This window comes from Cnephaeus nilssonii (assembly GCF_951640355.1).
Source record: "Cnephaeus nilssonii genome assembly, chromosome: 11".
Taxonomy (NCBI): Eukaryota; Metazoa; Chordata; class Mammalia; order Chiroptera; family Vespertilionidae; genus Cnephaeus; species Cnephaeus nilssonii.
The window spans coordinates 34,211,860-34,225,248 of NC_137082.1; the positions used below are offsets into that span (position 1 = coordinate 34,211,860).

At 46.2% G+C, this 13,389-nt stretch overlaps 1 protein-coding gene across 1 annotated transcript in view; it reads left to right on the plus strand.

Moving 5' to 3' along the window:
* Positions 1-3,192: 3,192 nt before the first annotated feature.
* The window catches only part of MAPRE1 (microtubule associated protein RP/EB family member 1), a 29,070-nt gene continuing 18,873 nt past the window's right edge, over positions 3,193-13,389 (plus strand). The window contains exons 1-2 of the mRNA XM_079784329.1: positions 3,193-3,314; positions 9,766-9,889. Coding sequence (XP_079640455.1) covers positions 9,769-9,889 — 121 coding nt within the window. The 5' untranslated portion in view covers positions 3,193-3,314; positions 9,766-9,768. The remainder of the gene's footprint in view (positions 3,315-9,765; positions 9,890-13,389) is intronic.

The window sequence follows — 13,389 nt, forward strand, 5'->3', positions numbered from 1 at the left end:
TTAATTGAATATTGACATTAATCAAAAGGGACTCAGAAATCACTAACATTTATTGAGCACATACTAGTGTGCTAGGAGTGTCAAGAACTTTATAAATCTCATTTAATTCTAATTCCTAGCAGAGTCAGGATTTGAACCCGGACCTGCTGGCTTTGCTACTTATGACATTCACTTAGCCTGTTGGAAACTTAATGTCCTCATGTATAAAATGAGGACACTTTTCTTTTTAAACATTTTTTAAAAACTGATTTCAGAGAGGGAGAGGGAAAGAGAGATAGAAATTTCAATGATGAGAGAGAATCATTGATTGGCTGCCTCCTGAATGCTCCACTTGGGAATCGAGCCCACAACCTGGGCAAATGTCCTGACTGGGAATTGAACTGTGACTTCTTGATTCATAGGTTGACGCTCAACCACTGAGCCATGTTGGCCAGGCAAGGGTAATACATTTTGACATGAAGCATGAGTGATTGACTAACGATACTCCTAAATGCATTTGAATATCTTTACTCGATTATCCATGCTTCCTATCAATTCACTATAATGCTAATGTTACTAATATTGCCGTAATCACTTGGGTACAGGGCTCTTGCTATATCCTCTTGCTTGCTCTTTCCTAACCTAATGTTTTTGCCAGGTTACGCCTAATCTTTTAGGGCAAAGATCATCTCTGAGAAAAGCCTTCCTATACTACTCAGGTGAAGTTAGGTCTCCTTGTGATGTACTCTTGGAGTACTACATACCAGATAACCAGCAGTACTCATATTTAAATGCCTCCAGACTGATTGGTAAACAGCTCCCGCCACAGCTCCCCACCTCACATGCTGCCCTGAACATCTTTCCAGGAATCTGCAACTAATTGGGTGAGACCCTGGCCCGGAAGGGGTCTCCAGGAGCCTATTCCATGCAGTGATGTGCCATCACCCTTGCCACACACTGCTCCTGCATAACACTGAGTCTGCTTTGTAACTAAACAGTGATTTGTGTCATTAGTTATGATTTGCGCTTCCCCTGCCAGACTGGAAACTTGAAGAGCTCACAGGTTGTCTAGTTTTTGCTCACCATCAAATCCCTAGGACCCGACTGGCCAGATTATTATGACCACCTGACGTTGTAGGCACATCCTATCTAATAATAGCGTACCATGTAAATTACCATCACTCCGCTACGCCCACGATTGGGTGGCGGGAGGCTGGGGGCGGGACTCGGGGTGGCCTATCCGGCCATTGAGAGGCACGGATCCGCTGCCACTGACAGGCGCTACCCTGCTGATGAGAGACGCAGGGGGCGGGACTCCCGCCCCCTGCGCCTCTCAATGGCCAGATCCACGGCCGCTGAGGGGGCCTGCCGCGGACACCCAGCGGTGCCTCTCAATGGCAGGGTGCTGGCTGCTGGCACAGGGACGGGCCTGCAGAACATGCCGCTATCCTCACACCAGCTGGGAGGCCGCGGAGCCCCCTGGTCAGAGGAAGCATGGCCTTAACAGACCCGCTGAGCCAGCGTCGGCCAGTCCACGAAGTTAGTCGCCCCAAGAGCCAGGAAGTCAACCCTCGGAACAGAACTGCAAACGTGCGTCACGAAAGCGTGCACAAGGCCGCTCCAGGCAGCGCCCACGGGAGCCGGAACACGGATGCTCCAGGCAGCGCCCACAGGAGCCGGAACAGAAACCCAGCGTCCCCGGGACAGGCGGGTGAGAACCGGGTGCGTTAATTCACGCACCGACTGCTCAGGTACGGGGCCGGAACGTCCCGGACTCCGGTGGCTGCTGGCTGCTGGCACAGGGACGGGCCTGCGGAACATGCCGCTGTCCTTACACCAGCTGGGAGGCCGCGGAGCCCCCTGGTCAGAGGAAGCGTGGCCTTAACAGACCCGCTCCCACCCGCCAGGGGGCCACGCCGTCGCCGCTCGCCGAGGTGGTCCTGGGGGTGCTGCTGTGACGTCACCTCTGGAAGCTCTCTGTGGTTTAATGATCCGGAAGCTCAACCAGAAACAGCCGGTGGCAGATGTACCAGAGGAGACAGGGCAGGGCTGTACGTCCCTGCCGGCCAGCTGCGCCTCTCAACAGCAGGGTAGGCCCCATCAGCGGCCGCGGACCATCAAAAGTGGGGGAGCTGGGTGACTGTCTGCTCTGACACCAGGCCTTTCAGAAGCTAGCCGGAGGTTTCTGAAAGGCTTGGTGCACCAGCAGACAGGCACCCAGCTCCACCTTGAAAAGCGAAAGCATGTAGGGGACCCTAGACGTGCATGATTCAATCATGCACTGGGCCTCTAGTTAGCTATAATTTCGCGCTGAAGTTGCTAGAGGGCCAGACCGTTATAAATAGGGAAGCAGGTTGTTTACCATGACAGTAGAAGTGATTTTTTTCTGAAGACAGTGCTATTCATGAGGCATGGTGTCAGATTCCTCACATCACCTTTCAACATCTCTGTGGAGTCAATGCCAAGAAGAATCGCTGCAGTATTGAAGGCAAAAGGTGGCCCAACGAAGTCCTGATGGGGTGGTCATAATAATCTGGCCACTCAGTGTATATGTTTGTTGAATACATAAAGAAATGATATCTAGACCAGAAAACTAGCTCGAAACCTGGATCAGCCTCTGATGCCTAGCCAGTCAAGTGACCCACTGAGCCTCAGTTTCCTCTTCTGTCAAGTGGGTGTAATTCATTCCTTCAACAAGTCTCTAAGAACCTATGTATCAGGCACTGGGACCCAGGTGGAACAGGACTGAGAAGATTTCTGCTTCCATGGGACTTAGGAAAAGGCAGACAAAAAGGCGTAAACAAACAAGATGGCTTTATATTAACAAGAAAATAAATGCATGTCGATAACAGGGTGACAGAATGTGTCCCTGAGGTGACTTTTTACAGTTTTTCCTTAAAGTTCCTATCAAGGATCTTTACTTAATAACCTATTTTTGTATTAATTCATTGTAAAACCTAATTTTTTGGAGGGTGGGAGGGGAGGCTTACCGGGGCGGAGAGTTTGTAGCTGGATCCCGCCTTCCAGGCGGAGTCACACTTCGCTCGAGGAGAGATACCATTGGATGTGGCAGACCACGTGGCTGCGAAGACTCGGCAGTCTTGCCCCGCCCCTTGGGTGCCTCAGCTGTCGATCAAGGGTACTGGGTTCCGCCCCGGGCGCGCGCTGAGTCTCTATAAAAGGAGCCGGCGGACGATGACGAGCTTTTACGTCGATGCGTAACGGGGGGGTGCGTGTGAGGTCATCGCGCGGGCGGGCGGGGTCGGACGGTTTGAACGAGACGAAGACGGAACCGAAGCCGGGCACGGCAGTGGACGTGGTTCCGCCGCGAGCCGGTGAGCCGGCTAGCGGGCACGGGGCAGCGGGCACGGGGCGGCAGCCGGGGGGGGGGGGGCGGCTGTGTGGGCCTTGGGCTGGGCAGACGCCGGCGGGTCCTGCGGACGGTGCTCGGGCCGCTCCTCGCGGCGGTACGGTTCGGCCGGGTTGGGGGGAAGGGCGGGGCCCTGACCCGGCGCGCGCGGACTGGGGGGCGCGCGCTTCTCTATGCCCAGGGGGCGGGGTTTCGGACCGGAAGCGGGGCTGCCCCACGGCGCGTGGGGGCTTCTGGGTCGTGGCGGAGGTGTGGAATCCGGCCCGAGGTGTGGAATCGGGCCCGAGGTGGCGGGAGGTTCCGGGGTGGCCAACTCGGTTAGGGGGTATGTGTTGTTGAAGTGAGGCCTGCCCGGAGCTCTGGGGACCCCCACTGTAGTAGGCGGTGTTGCCTGATGATTAAAAGTTCGGGTTTTGATTCAGACCTGGGTTCGATTCCCTGCTGTGTAACCTTGGGCAGGTGCTCTAACCTCTCTGGGCTTCCGTTTCCTCATCTGTGAAATGGGGAAAAGGATAATACAGAAAACTGTAACGCAGTGCATAACAGAAACCAAGCCAGCTCAATGGACTCCTTCCTTTCTTAATTGGGTATTTGTTGAGTGCCTAAAAGGTACTAGGCACTGTGCTAAGCTCTGGCTATACACCAGGAGCAGAGGGCAAAGGCCTGAAACTCCTCTCCAGGAGTCTACATTGTGGTGGGGAGACAGACAGGAAGTAGAAGATGCATACATGGACAAGATAATTTCATATAACTACTAGGAAGACAATATATGAACAGCGTTTTTTCCAATTTCTGCTTCACAGCTGCCCTAGGGCGCTACAGGGCAGAGCTTGGCCTCTGCCCCATTTGGCGGATGAGGATCCTGAGGCCCATTGAAGGATACACCACGCCTGGCATCCACCTCTAATGGGGTGTCTCAAAGAGTAGTAATAATAATAATTATTTGCTAATTGGGCACTTGCTAAGTGTCCGGTATCGTGTAAAGTGCTTGATGGGGCATTATGTCATTTAATATATCACTCTGTCTCTAAGAGATAGCATCTTCATTTTATAAATGAATGGACTTAAGATTCTTAGAGGAGGAGAGATTTGCTTTATGCTGTCCAGCAAGTGGCTAAACCCACTTCTGCGACTCGCAAGTCCAGGCTCTTAACGTCTATATTCCACTGCCTCTCTGAGGTCCGGACCTAGAGAGAGCATGTTTCATACCATTGTGTCCTTTTTCCTGGTTTGTCAGTGACTAGCACAGTTTCTGGTACGTAGGAAAGCCTAGGACATGATGTACTTTTCACTGGAATGTTTTCAATTAGATCCTCATTTAATCCCCATTGCAATGTTTTGCAGAAGATATTGTTCACCTTTGACAGGTGAGCCATTTTGATCCAAAAGGTGAGGTGTTTATTCAGGGTCACATCACTTTTTTTCTGGTGGTATCTCCTCCCTCTTTATATAGCACTCGGTATGGTGCCTTGAAAGTAAGAGGGTGCTCATAGCTAGCATTGGATCAAAATGAGTTTGGGAGCCTTCTAGAAGAACTGGGGAAGGAGGAGAGCTACCTGGGTGAGGCAAGAGGAAGCTTCTTCATGGCAGTCGAAACTTGGTTGGAGGAGGCATTTAAGGGTGAAGTTTGTGGGGTGGTCATGGGGTCCATCCATTGAGACCAAGCAATGGTATCCTTATGGAGGAAGGGGAGCTGTAGCTCTAAGAACTGGGCTCTGTTTTGACTGCCTGGAAAAGCCAGTTAATTGGTTAAGTCAGTAGATGTTTATGGCACATCCACAGAGTGCCTAACCTCACGTATTTAGTGGCTGCAGAGTTTTCAAGCACATAGGACCCGGTATTAATGTACTGCTAATGAAGAGTTTAAAATTATATGATGATGAAAGGCCACTAATGTTTTCTGAGCTGGGGTGTGGTCAGCAGTCACACGTGGCTTAACCAGCTGCTTACATTTTATGGTAGCATGACACACACAATACCTGATGTATGTATGAATGTCACCAAAATAGATTACAAATGCTCAGTCTGGGACCATGTTTTTTGTTTGGATGTGCCCTTTGGTACCTGATAATAGTGTTTTGCACACAACACAGTATTCATGTCATTTATTTGTTCATTCAAGTATTTTAAACAGGGAGACCCTTGATCTGATTTGTGATTCAGAAAATTATCTGTGGCTGCTTGTAAGAATAGATTGAGACTAATTTGAACGCTGTGGCAGTTGATCCAGATGAGAGATGGTGGTGACAGGTCTTTGTTTTTGGCACTGAAGTTAGGATGAATGAGACAAGATCCCTCCCTGCCCTGGACCTAATGTTCTGAGTTAGATTGCATGCCAAGTATTTTATGTAGGTACATAAAATTTCATTTAAACCTCATCCTTCTCAAGTAGGTGGCATTAACTCATAACTGAGGTGCATTGAAGCTAAGTAACTTACCCAAGGTCATACAGCTAATGAATGACATCCTCAAGTTCAAATTCAGGTCCTTCTTGGTTGAAATCCTCAGTTCTTTGCATAGAGCAAATTGCTTTCTGGCCCAAATCTGGTCCTGGAGTGATTCAGAAATGAAGAGATAATGATAGTGCAGTGCAATAATGCCTATCATAGAGGTTTGAATGAAGTGCTGTGGGAATGTGGGGATTAATTTCCCAATGGAATCAGGAGCTAAATTATGCTGGTTCTTTTTTTTTTTTTTTTTTAATATATTTTATTTATTTTTTACAGAGAGGAAGAGAGAGGGATAGAGAGTTAGAAACATCGATCAGCTGCCTCCTGCACGTCACCCACCGGGGGACGTGCCCGCAACCAATGTACATGCCCTTGACCGGAATCGAACCTGGGACCTTCCAGTCCGCAGGCCGACACTCTATCCACTGAGCCAACCCGGTTTCGGCTATGCTGGTTCTTTATTACAGCTTTATCATTTGAGTTTAAGATTGTAAAAGTGTTGATGGTTTGCTTCTGAAAAAAGTTTACATAGATATATATATTTTTCTCTTTGACACTGTCCTGCCAACCTGAAAAAACAAGTAACTTTTAATGAGCGCCTACTGTATGCAAGGCACTCTGCCTAGAGTTGTGTGGGATGTGAGGGCACAAACTTGGTAAGTCATTTACCTCTCCAGACCTCAGTCACCCTGCTCATAAAAAGGGGTTGAATGGGTAGATCTCTATCTCTTCCAGCCTTCACATTCTGGAGCTATGTCGTGAGGCTTGCAGCAGCCTAGTGCAAAAGACAGGGGTGGGTGGGAAGAACAACTCATATACTGGTCACTGGGTGGAGGGAATGAAGTGCCAAATGGGATCTTATGGTGGTTCTGAGTCCCCCGTTCCCGCTTCCCATTGGTAATATTGGTGTCTCATGAAATGAGGAAATTATTAAGTGCCATCACTATGAAATCCAGTGTTTGACAGTGTGTGCCCTCATGGTAATTGCCCCAGGATTTCACTTAGATCTGGATTAGCTCATCCTTAGCTCACATCCCTTCCCACTGTCTATTTTCTACCAGCAGTTAGGGTGGTCATTTTCAAACTTAAATGAGAGTTTGATTTTATCCCATAACCCTTAACAGTAAATCCTTACCATGGCCTGCAGAGTCCTAACATGATCTGACTTCTTCGCTTTCTCCACTTCTGTTCTGCTCTCCCTCTTGCCCACTGGGATAGCCACACTTCTTCCAGATCTCTCCATGGCTGCTTCCTTCTAATTCTTAAGCTCAAACGTCTACTCAGAGAGGCTTTCCCTGCCAACATTCCCACCACCCCCATTGCCTTGGTGGTTGGTATGAAATGACATTTGTTTGAGTACTTGCTCTGTAAGACTTCCACTACTAGAATGTGAACTCTGAGGACAAGTCACTTGTCTCTACTGGTTATTTGTTTCCTGGTGCCTAGAACAGTGCTTGGTAAATGTTTGTAGATTGAATGAGGATGATGATGGCACTCGCATTTAATAGCGTTTCAAGTTGATTTGTTTTTGTGTGTTGTTTTGAATTTCAAAGCCTGGCAGAACGATGAGGGGTGGCACTTTCTAGGCTAGGGGAAAGAGTGCTGACGATGGTGCTGGGCAGGCTTGGCACCATCCGCTTCTCTGTGATCGACGCCTATGGTTTCTATGCTGAAACTCTCTTTCCTCCTCTGTAAAATGAGGAGAATCAAGGGAACCTTGGAGAGAGTTGTCAGGGTTAAAGAACAAGTGTCTGTGAAGCTCCTGGTACTTAGTAGGCTATCAGATGCCCTCCTGTGACCAGGTGGCTCAGCAGAGAATTAGTACCAAGGACTCTTCATTGTAAGGTCATTTGCCACAACCTTTGTAGTACTTAAGTTATTGAAAAGCTTACTTTTGATTTTAAAAGAGTGAAAACTATAAAGAGGAATTAATAAGCCATTATGGAAAACAGTATGGAGTTTCTTCAAAAAATTAAATATGGAACTGCTATTTGACCCAGTGTTCCCACTTCTAGGAATATATTCTAAGACACCCAAAACACCAGTCAGAAAGAATGTATGTACCCTATGTGCATAGCAGCACAATTTACAATAACTAAGATCTGGAAACAGCCCAAGTGCCCATCAGTAGATGAGTGGAGAAAAACGCTGTGGTACATTTATACTATGGAATACTACTCAGCAGTAAAAAAGAAGCATGTCTTATCCTTTGAGACCGCATGGAGGGACCTGGAGAGTATCATGCTAAGTGAAATAAGTCAGTAAGAGAAAGAAGTGAAATAAGTCAGTAAGAGAAAGACAAGTATCACATGATCTCTCTCTTATGTGGAACCTAGGTAACAAAATAAACTGGTGGATCCAGAGACATGGAAGCATGGAACAGAGTGGAATCTCAGAGGGAAGGACGGGGGAGGGTGGGAGGTAATCAACCAAGGACCTTGTATGCATGTATGCATGGCCCATGGACACAGACAATGGGGCGGTAAGGGCCTGGTTTGGGGCAGGTGGGCTGGAGAGGATCAATGGGGGAAAAAGGGGGACATATGTAACACTTCAACAATAAAGAATTATTTTTTAAAAATTTAAAAAAAGAAGAATTGCCGAAACCGGTTTGGCTCAGTGGATAGAGCGTCGGCCTGCGGACTCAAGGGTCCCAGGTTCGGTTCCAGTCAAGGGCATGTACCTTGTTTGCGGGCACATCCCCAGTAGGGGGTGTGTAGGAGGCAGCTGATCGATGTTTCTCTCTCATCGATGTTTCTAACTCTCTGTCCCTCTCTCTTCCTCTCTGTAAAAAATCAATAAAATATATTAAAAAAAATAAATAAATAAAATAAAAAAGAGGAATTAATAAAAAGCCCACCATTTGAAGAATACTTCTGTAAGCATATATATATACTAGAGGCCCAGTGCATGATTTAATCATGCACCTGGTGCACCAGCGGGCTGGCTGTCCGCCGGTGCCCCAGGCCATCCGAAAGCCTCCGGCTGCTGCGGAGGCTTTCGAAAGGCCTTGCGCCGGAGCAGACAGCCGGCCAGGTCCCCCGCTTTGGCCTTTGATCGCGGGGGACCTGGCCGGCTGTCCGCCGGTGCCCCAGGCCTTCCGAAAGCCTCCAGGGCAGCCATGGCACAGACGCTGAGCTCGCGGCACCAGTGGCGCCGCGAGCTCAGCGTCCTGCTGGCCCAATCAGCTACCCTGGCCACCCTGAGTCCCGCCCCCTGCGCCTCCTGCTGGCCCAATCGTGGGCATAGCGGAGTGATGGTAATTTACATATTACCATTTTATTATGTAGGATATGTATAAAAGCCTAAGCGACCATTACAACCGAAAGACTGGTCGACTGGTTGCTATGACGCATACTGACACCAGGGGGCAGACGCTCAACGCAGGAGCTGCCCCCTGGTTAGTGCGCTCCCATAGCCAACCTCCCACGGTCCCTCCCCCCTGCTGGCCAGCCAACCTCCCTCAGTCCCTCCCCCCGGCCAGCTGGCCCCCAATCGGTCCCGATTGGGACTGGGCGAGATGGCCCCAATCGGCCCCAATAGCCAGCCAGGCCGAGGGACCCCACCTATGCACGAATTCGTGCACCGGGCCTCTAGTTTTAATATGTTAATGGATAAGCTTGAACTGATGGTTTCTAAATAGAACGTTGTTGTTTGTACATCAGCCTCCCTTCATAAAACATTTAACCTTCCCTTTACTTAGTGTTCATTGTAGCTTAAAATTTTATACCAATCACATTAAAATGGGGCCTAAATTTTAGGCTGGCTGTTGTTGGGCAAGTCATGTTTATTCCAGGCTCATGGCTAGAATGCTGGTGTCTCAGATTTGGCCTTTTGGGAAAGAAGGTGAGGCTTAAAAAAAATTGAGAGTTCCCACAAGTCTTGTATGATGTGTAGGAAGGAAATGCTTGCTCTCCCTTGCGTGCTTAATAATGCAAACCCTTTTCTTTTCCTCACATGCTATAGAAGATGGCAGTGAACGTATATTCAACGTCAGTCACCAGTGATAACCTAAGTCGACATGACATGCTGGCCTGGATCAATGAGTCCCTGCAGTTGAATCTGACAAAGGTCGAACAGTTGTGCTCAGGTAAAGAGAAATCCACTAGACCACTTTTCCAGGAAAGCCTGTAGGTCCTTCAGGAATGTGCAGGTCTGTATTTGACTACAAAAGCCACAGGTTCAGATTTTATGTTGGGGCTGCCCCATTTCTTCTCAGCCCTGCCCTGGTTTCACTTCTGAAAGAAATGCGCTTAAAAAGAGCACGCTTCTGGCTGGCCTGTGAGTCCTCCATCTCCGGCCTTAGAAACTGAATTCTGAGGCCTGCAGCTTAGCCCCAAGTCTCCTTTGTGCTCTTTCACGTTTAGATTTGAGATGTTTTGAGGACAGTAATTATAATTGTTCTAATTAATTTATCAGTGGCATTTCTTTTTTTTGTTTTGAATTTTATTGATTGATTTTAGGGAAAGAGACAGGTAAGGAGGGAGGGAGGGGGAAGAAAAGGAACATCGATTTGTTGTTCCACTTATTTATGCATTCATTGGTTGATTCTTGTATGTGCCCTGACTGGGGATCATACCTGCAACCTTGGCATATCGGGATGACACTCTAACTAACTTAGCCTCTCGGCCAGGGCCTATCTATGGCATTTCTTATTCCAAGTAGCACAAGACCAAAGTCGGACAAATGCCATTTCAGCCACAATTTTATTGAACTTCTATTTAATAAAATTTGGCAGAGAGGTAATGATTTAAAAAAAGAAGAAAAACATGTTTTGTTTCTGTATATACGAATAATATAACATTTAGAAAACTAGAAGAAGAAAAAAATGCTGGTAGTTTATTATTATTCAGAGAAAGCCACTGTTCAGATGTTTTACTTTTCTGTGCACTTTTTCTGCTTAGCTTTGTATTGTGGATATTCTTTAGTGTCACTCTCTTTATATTAGTTATTTTTAACGACTATATGCTATTTCTTTCTATAGCTATGCTGCAGTTTTTTAATATCTTTCCAATTTTTGGACATTTTAGGTTATTTCTAATTTTTCCATTGTGACTATGGCTAGGTTAAGAATCCTTTAGCATAAATCTTATCTCTGTTTATCTCCTCAGTGATTCCTATAAATGGAATTAACTAGTTAAGAGGGTATGAACTTTAGGTTCTTGGTAATTATTTTTCATAAAGACCTTATCAGTTTCTACCCCCCCCCCCCCTGCTTTTTTTTGTTTGCTTGAAATAATAGAAATGTATTATTCTGTCACTGTTCTGGAAGCTCAAGTTCAAAATCAGGGTGTTGACAGGGTTAGTTCCTTCTGACTGTCTCACCTTTTGAGAGTTCTGCTGTCTACCCCTGATTGTCCTGACATAAGGAATGTGTTAGGGTTATCAAAACTGAATTTACTACAGGATAGGAGGTGAAGTCAAGAATATGCCAGAAGAAAGATGAGACATGTATTCTCTGCTACTTAAATTCTTTGATTGTTTGTGGGATAGAGAATTAGAATCCTTAGATTCTCCTAGAAATGAAAGCAGTCATTTAATTGAACACTTGTGTTCCAGGGTTATGTAAATGCTTTTTAAGTATATCTTCATTTAATTCTTACTATACCTCCAAGAGATAGGGATGTTTATTAATCTTACTTTACAGATGAGGAAATGGGCTTAGGGAAATTGAGTAGTAAGTCCAGAGTTATAGAGCTAAGAACAAAATTGAGACTTGAACATTCATTCAAGTGAAGAGCCCGGGCTCTTCAACCCCTGTACCCTACTTACTCTAGACTTTTCCTTTACTGACCAGTGCTATTTGGATCAATTTAAAATTATTGCTCTCATTTATACGATCTAAAAAAATTAATTCAGCTTGTACTTCCTTATTTTATAACTGTGTCCTAGTCTTGGTTTCATTAGCTCGTTTTGTTATTTCCCCTGTGAAGCTTAATCTCAGTTTTACAAATGGTCAGAGGAAGCTCCATGTGAAGTTGTTCAGTGAAACACTGGTGCCCGAGAGTCATGCTGATTAAACATGAGTTACTTTGTTAGGCAGAAGCGCAGGTTGTTAGCCTTAAATCTGGACTGCTTTTTCCCCATTTCCTATTAGTTTCCTCAGTTTTATCACCACATTTCTATTTGAGGCTTTTAAAGCACTTGTTTGACCCGTGATTTATGACTAATGTGTGGATGAGGTCATCTTAGTTTTCATTGGAGCTGGCCTTTTCACCAATTTCCCCCTAAAATTTACTTCTTTCTGTAAATATATACCAAAGTATATTTCACTTAGTTAATTAGAAAGTTAGCTCTCTTTTCATGTGTAAATAAGTTGTGCATGTGCTGATCTGGCTCCAGATTTATCTCATTCAGACAGGAAGCTGTCATGATAGGACGAGGCTTAGGTCTGCTCTGAGCCTTTTGACTTTGGAGTCCCTTAATGTTCTAGTTCTTCATTTGTAATCTGGGGTAGTAGGACCTTTTGGGCTGTTGTGAGGCTCACCTGTAAAAAGAGCTGTCAGATACGAGTTCTTTACTAGACTCCGGGGGTAGGTGTAGACTTTGTTTTACAGTATGGGGAATGTCCATGGGGCATGGCTGGTTTTGAACCCAGATTTTTCTGACTACACAGCCCACACTTTTTCTGATGTATACACATTATATCTTTTTTTTTTAAAGCATTTGAAAGAGTTAAATGTAGATTACATATAATTAATTACAATGATATTATCTCATTAAAAATCTGTGACAAGCCTGCCCCGGTGTGGCTCAGTAGTTGAGCATCGACCTATGAACCAGGAGGTCACAGTTTGATTCCCCCGTCAGGGCACATGCCCAGGTTGTGGGCTCGATCTCCAGTAAGGGGGCATGCAGCCTATCAATGATTCTCTCTCATCATTGATGTTTCTCTCTCTCTCCCTTTCCCTCTCCCTCTCCCTTTCTCTGAAATCAATAAAAATATATTAAAAAAATTATGTGAAGAATTTTAACTTGCCTGTTGGTTGTTACTTTTCTTGCTCTAGATAAAATGCTTTTCCCCAGTACAAAGTGGTAAGTGCAGGACACTTAACTGTTATTTGTAAGCAAACCTTTATTCATTCATACCATTTCTCCTCTTGTCAGCTGCATAGGGCTTCTCTCAGAGTATGTAGATGGTTGCATTGTGTTTCATGTTAATGCTTAGAAAACCTGGTCTCAGCTTCTAGTCGGAGACCCAACAGGATAAGCTACAGACACTGTTGGGTCCCTGAAGAAGGCCTGCTGCCAGGGGGTTGGAGTCATAGAAAAAGTGAGGCTCCTCAGATCCTTGTGTGTGCTGAGGCCAAAGCAGAATCCCAAGAGTCTTTAACTCTGGTGCCTAGTACTTCCTCCTGTTCTTAGCTAGATGAGAAGAGGATCAAGCAGATTTAAATTCCCTGCCAAACACCAGCTTTAGAAGGTAGGAATAGGTTTTCCTCTTGGGGGCCTATACTATTAATGTGCTGGCTACCTGTGAAATGGCTGAGTTTTGTCAGTATTGTGGACTCCCCTTCCCCTCCCACAATCAGTGAAATGAGCCTTGGCTTGGCTCTTGTAAGTGAGATATGGTGAGGATAACTTTCAGTG